General features: G+C 39.6%; 1 protein-coding gene across 4 annotated transcripts in view; it reads right to left on the bottom strand.

Moving 5' to 3' along the window:
• KLHL32 (kelch like family member 32) overlaps positions 1-12,557 on the bottom strand; it is a 254,553-nt gene that overhangs the window by 203,007 nt on the left and 38,989 nt on the right. For 3 of the 4 annotated variants that reach the window (XM_047733263.1, XM_047733267.1, XM_047733269.1), the window contains exon 2: positions 6,235-6,319. In XM_047733263.1, the coding sequence (XP_047589219.1) occupies positions 6,235-6,266 (32 nt within the window). In that variant the 5' untranslated portion in view covers positions 6,267-6,319. The remainder of the gene's footprint in view (positions 1-6,234; positions 6,320-12,557) is intronic. The other variant, XM_047733264.1, reaches the window with a different exon arrangement.

Below are 12,557 nucleotides of genomic sequence, written 5' to 3'. Positions count from 1 at the left end.
TACAAGTTCCCAGGGGGACCTGTCCCTCATCCCTTTCCACCTGAACTCTAATAAGGGCTTGGGGTATCCCATCAGGCTGCCGAGGAGCATGGCTGTTCCTGTGTCTCACAGGACACAGCCTCTGTGGGTACAACAGGGGAAACCCCAGACTCTCGGAGCAGCAGATTGTCTTTTCTGGATGCCAGAGAGCATTTGATTGGCCATATGTCAGCATTCAGTAACAGGGAGATAAATAAATGAGTTCTCAGGGAACAGGACTATTCATGACTTCAAGTCTTTAACTTTCATTCTGGAATTGACGGCAAAAACCAAGAAATCAAATGCAGAGCACGATGTTCATAACGTGGTACACCCAACTCTGAGGGAAGCTCTGCCAGAGTGCAAATCACTACTTCTAGGCCCTAGAGTTAACGTTTTGATCACAGAAATCTCACAGGGTCTCATTTACATAAAGTAAATTTTGACTGAATTTAGTCAGTTTTCAAGATGGAAATTCCAAAACAGCTATCTGGTTTTTAAACATCTGCATTTCAGATTTTAAATTTCAAGTCAGGGATACCTGGGTGGCTCAGTCGTTAAGCGTCTGCCTTCGGCTCATGTCATGATCCCAGGGTTCTGGGATCCAGCCCCACATCCGGCTCCCCACTCAATGGGAAGCCTACCTCTCCCTCCCTACTCCCCCTGCTTGTGTTCTCCCTCTCGCTGTCTCTGTCAAGTAAATAAATAAAATCATTAAAAAAAAGAGAGAGAGAGAGAACAAGAGAATAGTCAAGTTTCATTCATCTGTATATAACTGTTCAATTTTCCCAACACCATTTATTGAAGAGACTGTCTTTTTTCCATTGGACATTTTTTCCTGTTTTGTCAAAGATTAGTTGACCATAGAGTTGAGGGTACATATCTGGGCTCTCTACTCTGTTCCACTGGTCTATGTGTCTGCTTTTATGTCAGTACCATGCTGTCTTAGTGATCACAGCTTTATAATAGAGCTTGAAATCAGGCAACGTGAGGCCCCCAGCTTTGTTTTCCCTTTTCAACATTTCCATACAAATTTTAGGATTGTTTGTTCCAGCACTCTGAAAAATGTCATTGGTATTTTAATGAGGATGGCACTGAAAGTATAGATTGCTCTGGGCAGCGCAGACATTTTGACAATGTTTATTCTTCCAATCCATGAGCATGGAATGTTTTTCCATCTTTAAGTTGATCATTCTCTTAGACCATAAAAAAGATAAAATCTAAATGGATGAAAGACCTTAATGTGAGACATGAATCCATCAAAATCCTAGAGGAGAACATAGGCAATAATCTCCTCAACACTGGCCACAGCAACTTCTTTCAAGACATGTCTCCAAAGGCAAGGAAAACAAAAGCAAAAATGAACTTTTAGGACTTCATCAAGATAAAAACAGTCTGCACAGCAAAGGAAACAGTCAACAAAACAAAGAGGCCACCTACAGAATGGGAGAAGATATTTGCAAATAACACTACAGATAAAGGGCTGATATCCAAGATCTATAAAGAACTTTTCAAACTCAACACCCAAAAAACAGATAATCAAGTCAAAAAATGGGCAGAAGACATGAACAGACACTTTTCAAAAGAAGACATACATATGGCTCACAGACACATGGAAAAATGTTCATCATCATTAGCCATCAGGGAAATTCAAATCAAACCCACATTGAGATACCACCTTATACCAGTTAGAATGCCCAAAACTGACAAGGCAAGAAAGGACAAATGTTGGAAAGATTGTGGAGATGGGGAACCCTCTTTCAATGTTGGTGGGAATGCAAGATAGTACAGCCACTTTGGAAAACAGTGTGGAAAGTTAAAAGTTAAAAATAGAGCTACCGTATGACCCAGCAATTGCACTACTAGGCATTTACCCCAAAGATATAAATGTAGTGAAAAGAAGGGCCACATGCCCCCCAGTGTTCATAGCAGCAATGTCCACAATAGCCAAACTGTGGAAAGAGCTGAGATGCCCTTCAATAGAAGAATGGATAAAGAAGATGGAGTCCATGTATACAATGGAATATTACTTAGCCATCAGAAAGGATGAATACCCAATTTTTGCATCAACATGGATGGAACTGGAGGAGATTATGCTTAGTGAAATAAGTCAAGCAGAGTAAGTCAATTATCATATGGTTTCACTTATTTGTGGAACATAAGGAATAACATGGAGGACATTAGGAGAAGGAAGGGAAAAATGAAGGGGAGGAAATCATAGGGGGACGAACCACAAAAGACAATGGACTCCGGGAAACAAACTGAGGGTTTTAAAGGGGAGGGGAGTGGGGGATGGGTTAGCCCAGTGATGGGTATTAAGGAGGGCACGTATTGCACAGAACTCTGGGTGTTATACACAAACAGTGAATCATGGAACCCTACATCAAAAACTAATGATGTACTGTATGGTGACTAACATAACATATTTTAAAAATAGAATAAAATGAAAAATAAGAAAAAATAAAATAAAATTCAAGTCAATTCCTGTGTCAATGTATACCTACTATTTAGGTATACAAATAATATGCAAATAATATGCAAACCAGCAGGCTAGTTTTCAAGTAACACCACCAATAAGGTATTACATACTTATAAATCAAATGCAGTCAAGTAGCATAAAAGATTCATTTCCCAAATGAAAAAGCCCAAACAAAAAACTGATAGTACTAAATTTATTCATGATTATCTCAATTCAATCTATTGATGAATTATCACGTGAATACCCTAATCACTTCAATTCCACAGTCAAAATATTTCTATGCAAATTATAACATTAATATTAAAACAGCCCTATTACTTAAGAGGGTAGGCTGTTAACCCCATAATGGAACTCAATTTTCTTCTTTATAGAACATTTTAAAATTTGTAAATACCTTCAAATGAATGCTAAACAACTAATAGCAATGGTCAAAATAATAAGCAAAAGGACACAATATGCTTAGAGAATGTTTAAGAAGTATTAGAGATTACACAGAAAGGAACTTAATGATAAATGAATGGTTTTGTTTCATTCCTCCCTTTATTCATTCACTCAACAAACATTTATTTAACCTATGCCAGGTACTGTGCTAGGTACTGGAAATAAAACAGTGAACAAACCAAACTTGGTAGCAACCCTTGCAAAACATTCGGTTTAGCGACACAGTTACACTAATAATCTGGCCTCCCAGAGGAAGTAATGCTGGAGCTGGTAGGGGAGCGGGTACGAAGGATGAAAGTGAGTTACTGTGGCAAAAAGGGGAGAGAAGAGTTTTCCAATGGGGAAGAAGAGCAAGTGCCATGTATGATCCTGAGGTAGGAGGGAGCATGGCCCTCACACAGAATGTTAATTGTTCAAACCCTGAGGACTGGGGGGTGAGATGGGGGCAGGTCTAGGGTCTGGAGCTCAGAAAAAGATTTGGCTAGAGGAGTAAATCTGGGACTCATCCACATAGAGAAGGTAGGAAAAGCACACCTGTGTCTCCAGAACACAGTTCAGAGACAATCAACAGTTAAATGTTCCAGAGGAAAATGATAGTATTCAAAATACAGAAGGATGGCTGGGCTCAGTGGGAAGTGACTGCCCTTTGAGTAGCAGGAGGGAGGGAACAGGTGGACCAGAAACATATTAAAACTCCTGAGGCACCTGGAGGGCTCAGTGGGTTAAAGTCTCTGCCTTTGGCTCAGGTCATGATTCCAGGGTACTGGGATCAAGCCCCGCATTGGGCTCTCTGCTCAGCAGGGAGCCTGCTTCCCTTCCTCTCTCTCTGCCTGCCTCTCTGCCTACTTGTGATCTCTATCAAATAAATAATAAATAAAATCTTTAAAAAAAAAAAAAGAAACATTAAAACTCAGCATTTTTTTTTTTTTTTTGGTTTGTTGAATATGAAGATTTAGTGGAACTACTCTCCACTGGACAATGTAGCTAAGGAAACAAGTATACCTGGGTTCATCTGGGTTGGGATATTGTCAGTCAAATGGATCAAAAATGCAGGAAGCAAGAGAAATTAAGGATTCAAAAGAGTCATAGACTCTCAACTGAATAAGAAGGGAAATGAGGAAAAGAGGGGGGATGATGGGTTGGCAGAAAGTAGCAAGGCCAGTAGATGAGACATTGCAAAGAGGTCAAAGTATAGCCACAGTGGGGGAAGGTAAACCAGCAGGCTAGACAGAGAGGAGGTCCTGGTGAGAATAAAGTGGCTGATGAGGTGATCAGAACTAGAGCAAATACTGGGGGTTCAAGGTCCAAGGGGTGACTGTGGGAGTGGATGGCTCAACATTAGGAGACAGTTTTTGGAGATAAGCAGGTTGAAGATCCCAGGTCACCAAGTTGGACAGATTCTCCATGCAAGCACTGAGTACACTGGGAAATTGTAAAGGGTTTGTGATGAGGAAAAAACACTAAGCTGGGTTCCAGGTGCTCAGCAAATGAGGGGAAATGACCCTGACAACCATGGAGAGGAGAGAGAGGGAAGGAGTCCAAGAGCACCAGGATGAGCATATCTTTGTTGTGTTTCGTTACTGTTGCCTTCTCAGACAACCAGCTCAAGGAGTAAGGATGGAGAAGCAAAACTGTCCCGGGAGACAACAATCTCTCTACCCAGACCCCAAATACACAAGATGGGAGGAGATAATAATGTCACCCTTGGCAGGGTGACAAGAGAAGTGGAACCTCAGGAGAGGACATGTCTCAGTGAAGTCAGCAAGGTGCGAAGAGCTTTTCAGGGTGATGGAGGAGTTACAGCAGCACACACAATTGTGGTGCGACAGTTCCTCAGGGCACAAAGGTAGTTTGAAAAGTGGGGAAGGGAGAAGTCTGCATCACAGCAGAGAAGGAAAGACCATTCTGGAGATAATGGCGTAGTGGAGAACAGATGGCAGTGGGATCAGAATTGATCAATAAAAGCAGAGATAGAAGATTTAAAATAAAAAATAACTTTGAGACAAATGCACATAGGTCCTGAGAGCCAGAAATGAACCACTTGGCTGAGGTGGTGGCAGATACCATGGTCTCTATGTGCTACGGTCTCTACGTGCTATTTTGGCTGGATGCCTGATCTAGAGCAGGATTTCCCATCCTGTCACATTGACATTTGGAGCCAGATTGTTCTTTGCTATGGGGAGTTGTTCTGCATATTATAAGATGTTTAACAGGATCCCTAGTAGATGTCAATAGCACGCCCAACCCCAGGGACCACCAAAAATGTTGGCAGATACTGCTCAATGTACACCGAAGCGTAATCATCGCCCCCCTGAGAATCACCAATCTGGAGCAACAGGCTCCGAGCTATACCCGCTGTCACAAGGCGTCCCTCCATTCCTAAATGTATTTTTGCAACTGGTCAACTCTAATAGCTTCAGCGTTGTGGAATAAAGCTGGTCTCCTCATTTCATAGACATACCAAGTTCTTAATTAGTAAAAAGAGAAGTATTTCCTATGTCTCACACTTCTCTTATTATTGGCTCTGAAGATCCTATTGACTGTTTCCTCAGAGGATGATGGAGACATGCCTCCACTGAGAATATTAAAAAAAAAAAAAAAAAGCCCTCTGCTTTCTTATTGACTGTACCCTCAGTTTTGGGAATGTGCCAAGTTCCTTCCTGTTCCAGAGCATTTCCCCAAGTCATCCCATCCCTCAGATCCCAGATTATAGAGCCTTCTTCAGGATGACACTTCCTCATTCTATCAGCCCTGTACTTTTCCTTCGAAAGCACTTTTCCCAATTATATGTGTATTGTTACTAGGTGTGATTTGCTTACTATCTGTTTCCCCCAAAGAATATACATTTCATGAGGGCAGGAAGCTTATCTGTTTTATTCACTGATGAATCTTCTCCATCAAGTATAGTGCTTGGCTCAATAAATATCTGTTAAAGGAATTATTAAAAGAAAATGCTGTGAGTGTTTTCAGAATACATATCACACTCCCCAAAGTGACTGCTTTAAAGGGGATGATAGTCATACAAAAGTGTAGTGATCATATACCTTTATGGAAGTATGCTTTTTTTGAGATATCCCAAATAAGCAAAGGACAATAAGTCGTATCATTCAAAGAACCATGAAATGTACCTAGGTAAGACCAGTAAGTAGATCACAGTGGTTAAGCCATGTGCTACGATACTAAACTGGTTTGCTTAATTCCTTCAAATTTGTGTTGAGCCTTGCTCTGCACTTAGCCCTGGGGTGCACAGTGTGACCATTTCAGGGCTCACAACACCAAACAAGGAAGCATCCTACAGGGCCAACCTCAGGCAGCGTTCAGACGGCATTCTCCAGCTGGGTTCCTCAGGATCTCAGCCTTAGCAGTTTGCAAGCATTCCAGCTGAATAAAAAGACAAGAAAGAAAAGCACAGTGAGCTAAAGGCAAAAAAAAAACAAAAAACAAAAACAAAAAAACCACACCACTCTGGGCTTTCATGATGCAAATGCTTTAGAACCCCAAGAAGGCACCCGGGGGAGTTTTATAGTCAAGATTCAACATTTCAACTGAATACTCTTTAATAAGCGATGGTTCGGGATGTTTTTGAGTTTTTTTCACCTCACTGGAATTTCAGAGACTAAGTAGTAAAATGTGTCTGAGAACCAACAATACCTAAATTAAGGGTTACAGCAAAAACTGAAACATCCGATGGCCAAAGGGAAAAAAATAAGATTTGATAAAATAGAGATACAAAGGTTTCAACCACAAATTCGAGTTGTCTTGTCCTTTATAGCAATTTTACTTTTCATCTAAACATAAATATTAGTGAAATTAGGTTAAAATCACATGTGTCTTGGCTAAGTATTTACAGAAATATAATTTTCTTGTTTTAAAGTACTTTGAGTATCTTTTTTTTTTTAAGATTTATTTATTTGGGGGGGTGAAGGGCAGAAGGCCAGGGAGAGAGTTTTAAGCAGACTCGAATCTGAGCGCAGAGCCCAACATGGGGCCTGATCTCATGACCCTGAGATGCCAAAACCAAGAGGCAAATGCTTAACTGACTATGCCACCCAGATGCCCCCAGAAAGACAATTTTCTATTCAAAGAGCAGATTTCTGAAAACTCGATGAAAAAATAATTAGAGGGAAGATAAAAATTAGTGGGAAATGGAAAATAGATTCTTATAGGAGCTTCAGGATTAGCATAACTGAAAATATACAATAGAATGAAGTTCTCAGGCTTGATCAAATATCTCCTTGGCTATATACTCTCTTAATCCTATTCCCCCCCCCACCTCACCACCCCCTCCCAGCCTTTGTTTTTAGTCACTGATGTTAAGTCTAAACAGAAAAGTAAATTATTTAAATAGGCTGGGACGTGGTCCACCGACTGCGCTTTACAATTCTTGTTAGTGGGTCTAGTTTCTATTTTCTAATACACTCAAGCAGCAAAATTAATTCTAATCTGGATAATCTTAAACAAGCCCCTTCTGTCTCAATTTTATTTTGAAAAGTATAACAGGGTGAAAACACTTAAGAAAGTAATATATTAAACTGCACCTATTTCTGCTGATTCATATAAAAGAGAGAGCTATGATTTCCAACCTAACTAAAATATAGTATTTGTTATATTGTATACAAACCTGCAGTTGGAATCCCTATATAGTAATTCATGTGGATAGATTACAATTTAATTAGATTACAATTGTTCCTGAACATTTGGTTGTTTTGAACATTTTCATATAATTATATTTTTTATTTCTGGTTTTCTTTAATTATAGAAAATAGGATGTCTAGACTTACATTTATTTCTAATTTAAGTTTTGACAAACCTAAAAATGAGCATCATTTCTAATTGATCCAGTAAGACTGAGAAGTACAGAGGCTCAGGATAATTCAAGGCATGTGTTTTTAATTAGCAGAGAAACTTTCTTAGCAACCTATCACTGCTACAGTTTCTTTCCAGAATCTAGGTTATAAACTCCAGGCTCTTACAGGCTAACACAAACACTAACAGAGATGGATACTTGATCTTTAAAATGGCAAAAGAATATTTATTATTACAGAGAGAAGGCAAAAAACAAACAAACAAACAAAAAACCCTTATCTTTCTGAAAGTCTTATAAATGTTCCCAATAACTGGACAAATGGAGAACAATAATCCTAAAAGTTAAAGTAATCCAAAATTAAAGGACACATTTAACTTAATATTTTTCAGGCATTCCAAACATAATTAGAAATCATAAGATAAATTAAATTCCCTTGCTGTTTAGAGACCAACTCATTAAATTAGCTCTCCTCAGAAATTATCTAATTAGGGGCATCTAGGTGGCTTGGTCAGTTAAGCATCAGACTCTTGTTCTCAGCTCAGGTCTTGATCTCAGGGTCGTGAGTTCAAAACCCACACTGGGCTCCACACTGGCTGTGAAGCCTACTTAAAAAATAAATATTAAAAAATAAAATAAAGTAAATTATCTAATTAGAATATTTTATATTCTACAAAGTTTAGTGAAAGGGACACCATTTTAAAGGTGAATTAAAATGAATTAAAGGATGAATCACCTCTGAAAAAATGTTATTGTTATTTATTATTTGCTATTTTTATTATGTTATTTACCATTTACCATATATACTTTCATATAAATTGTGTCCTTGGATTATAATCTTGGTTTGGTAGAAGTAACATTTGTTTTTATATTTTAAGTTTATTAGCTATACTTTATATGTTAAGTTTCCCTTACGTGCTGCTTCTCTCAGCCAGACCTCTCTCCCTTTTCCTGCTTCCTTGCATTTTGCCTGTGGGGGTGGGTGGAGGGCATGGATTTCTTCCTAACTCAGGGCACTTACCTCTTCCCATAAACCCAAAGAGTTCCAACCCAGTCTCCTGCCTTTCCCTTCCTCAGAATCCAGAAATGGACTCAGGGCAAGACCAGAAATGGATTGGCAGGACCCCAGGAGCAGAATGGTAAGAAGAAAGGCTAGAGTTGGTCCTCAGGCATCTAGCTCTCAGGGCTGCTCATAGCCCATTAAATAATCACACAAGCCCAAAGGGTAGTGCTATATAGGATTGGAAGCATACGAGGTGGTTCTTTTTCTGTGAATTAAGAGTAATTACATTCAAGGTCCCTTTCTGAACCCAGTGGCATCATAGGACCAGACTATTCTATGAGTTCTAGAATGTACTCATCTCAGCCTCCCACATGCATGATTCCAAAACTCTAAAGGTAATACATCCCCCTCCACAAATGAGCCTTTGTGATCACCTGTGTAAAGAGCATGAGACTCTAATCTACTTCCACTTGGGGCAGAATGCTCCTCCCAGCCTTGCCTCACTTTAGGGGAGAGCACTCCTGAGGTTGGACTGCTGCACCCTTGGCTCATCTGCTCCCTAAACAGAGTCCACACATATGTCTACCTCAAGTCCTGGGCATCTACCAGTTAGCCCAAGATTGGATTAAACCCCTGGGGAACAACCCCATCATCAGTGCTATACCTTTAGGATAGCATTCAGATGTAGCTTGCTCAAAAATACCTCCAAAGTTTCAGAGATTATTTTTTTGAATGATTCATAAAACAAATATTTATTGAGAAACTACTTTTTTATGGAAGGCCGAGAGCTGAGTTCCTAGGGTACAGCAGCTAATACGTGAGTTCCTCCTTTCATAGGGTGGAGAGTGGGCCATGGTGGACACATGCAGTGGCTTGAGTAGTCAGCACTGATCTCTTCTCAAAGCCATCCCAAGTAAGCACACTGCGCAGACCACTGCGTGCTCTGCTTTACAGACACAGCCTCAAGAGCAACTCCTAGCCCTTTCCTTCTAAACTAAAGGCTGCCATCCCTTAGCCCCATCCTGGCCACTGCCAGGGTCCATATAATTCATTCTTTCATCATAATTGTGATAAATGCAATGGACTCTAAGCTTGGGTTCCTCACCCTAAAAGTAGTAACACCTCCCTCAGACTATTGTTGTGTGGATTAAACAAACTGAAATTCTCAGAACCTACCTGTCCCATGATGTTAGCTGCTATTATCGTTATTTATGATTGATTGTTGTTTTAATACACCAGAGGACTTGGCTCATCCTGTGTAATCAGGGAATGGATTTCCCTGAGAATGGAACATCTGCGCCGATCTCTAAAAGATCATTATTGCCTGAGGGAGTGGTAGCGGTTGGGAGGTACCCTGGGCTGAGTCAACATCCTGAGCAGAAAGAAGCAGGGACCGATTAGAGGCCAGAGGGCAGACCACACAAGCAGTATTAAGAATATTGGTCTCAGGGCACCTGGCTGGCTCAGTCAGTGGAGCTTGTGACTCTTTATCTCAAGGTCATGAGTTTGAACCACACATTGGGCAGAGAAATTACTTTAAAAAAAAAAAAAAAGGAATATTGGTCTCTATCCTAAAGTCAGTGGGAGTCCACAGAAGGTTTTAAAGCAAAACACTGGCATGATGAGATTTGCATTTTAAAAAGATGGTTCTGGCTGTGGTTTGAAGGTTATTGGAAAGGTGCCAGAGTTCCCAAAGGAACAAGAGGGAACCTCCTACTCTTTGGCCCACTGTATAAGAATAATCACCAGTTGACAAAATCAACCTCTCCCCAACATCAAAACCCCTCTGGTTTCCTGTCCGAGGGATAGCACCTACTTGCCCTCATCAGATATTATCCTGAACAAATATGCCAAGTACTTGTCTCCTGGGCCTTATACATGGCTGGCACTAACCCATTAGTTGGCTGACACTGAATTCCCTGTTCAAGTGGACTCAACTCTCCCCTTCAGTGATGGTGGTGTCTAAGGAGAAAGTTTAAGGTAGGGAGAAAGAGAGACCAAGTGTCAAGTTCCTTATCTCACCAGACCCCAGTCGGTCCCCTCACATGCATGAACTTGGTATTTTTGTAGAGCGGACACCTGGTATTGTGGCTGCCTAGCCTCTTACAAGGTTCTATTGACAATCAAGCACCTCCCACCACCAAGACTTTGCTGATTGGTCTAAGAGACTGGGCCTAACGCAAGCTGAGCTAATCAGAGCCCCTCTCTGGGATTTAGAATTGGAAAGACAAATGCCATATGCCTTCACTCCTATGTGTTATTTAAGAAACAGAACAAATTAACATAGGGGAAAAAAGAGAGACAGAGGCATAAACCAAGCAACAGCCTCTATTGAGAATAAACTGATGGTCACCAGAGGGGAGGGGGGTGGGGGATGGGTGAAATAGGTGAAGGGGATTAAGGAGGGCACTTGTGATGAGCACAGGGTGTTGTATGGAAGCACTGAATCAATAAATTGTACACCTGAAACTAATATTACACTGTATATGTTAGCCAGAATTTAAACAAAAATTTTAAAAAAAATGCAAGTTAATATATGAACTTTAGGGAGATATTGCACAATCTATGTATAGTAGATCGTACTTGATTAAAAGTTGAAAAATATCAATGTCTTATTAAAACCACAATTAAATCATCTTTTAACCTGTATAAATCTCATTTAAATCAGTGAAAGTAAGATGCTTATTTTGTAGAATTTAGCATTTTTATCTGCTTAGCAAAAGCTGAAGCTGAACAGATGATTTATCAAGTGAAGCAATTAAATCAGATATTGGTAGAACTGCACAGACTTAGAAATACGTGTATTATTTACCTTGATCACTGACTTTTCCAGTACTCTCTTAAATTCTGCACCTCACCTGTCTCACCTTGGTCTCAGCTCTGTTTTCTGCCATGTGGATTAGGAAACCAAGAAAGTAATTATGAAGGGGAAAGAAGGAGGTATACAGAGAAAAAGAGGCAAGAGATATTAACAGAGGACATTCTGGATCTTCCATGCATTCCTCCCCATGGTAGTTCATGAAATAACTCAGATCCTCATAATAAATTCCTTGTTTATTTAAGCTAACACAACTGGGGGTTAGCAGATTCCCAAGAAATTCAATTAAGGTCCTATATAAGATTTTGTTTGGGTAAAAAGGGAGGAACTTTGCTGCTTTAAAAACAGAGGAGATCTATACATTCATTTATTTGAGCTTATCTAAAAACCTGACCATGATTTAAATTTTAGCTATTGTTTCTAGAGGAAAATGCATTCCAAGGACTTCCCAGAAACCAGGTTTAGATAAGTAATATACATATTTTTATGACATTTAATGCTGTTTCCTCCACATTCTTTAAAAGGCCAAGCTCCTGAAGACTCAGTTTTAAATGGTTTTCCACATAAATATATTATATGAAGAGGTAGATGCTATTTATGCCTGTAGCTTAGTGGTCAACCACCGAATGTATAAAAATATTATTTTGGTAAAGAGAGAATTTACTAACATCACTAAATAGTATTTAAAGGCATGAAATATATTTATAAAAATAGTTAAGAAACGTGTTTAAATTTTAAATACCTTTTTATCAGCTTCCTGGCTCAGCTTAATGAACTTGGGAAAGAAAGAAGGGATTTCCTCTGTAGCATAACTACTATAAAAACACAAGGCAGATACAGTGCTTTCCATTTATCAGTGTAAAGATTGGCTCCGATACTTCTTTAAAACATGCACTGTCCCTCCAAAGAGTAGTAACACACACTTCAGTCTTTGTAGCTAAAAATACAACCAAATAAATGTAACTTGCAAACATAAAATGAAATAAATACTTTA

This window comes from Lutra lutra, chromosome 6, assembly GCF_902655055.1.
Source record: "Lutra lutra chromosome 6, mLutLut1.2, whole genome shotgun sequence".
NCBI classification, from domain to species: domain Eukaryota; kingdom Metazoa; phylum Chordata; class Mammalia; order Carnivora; family Mustelidae; genus Lutra; species Lutra lutra.
Note: the sequence above shows the minus strand (reverse complement) of the source record. Positions and strands in the feature narration are given on the sequence as shown.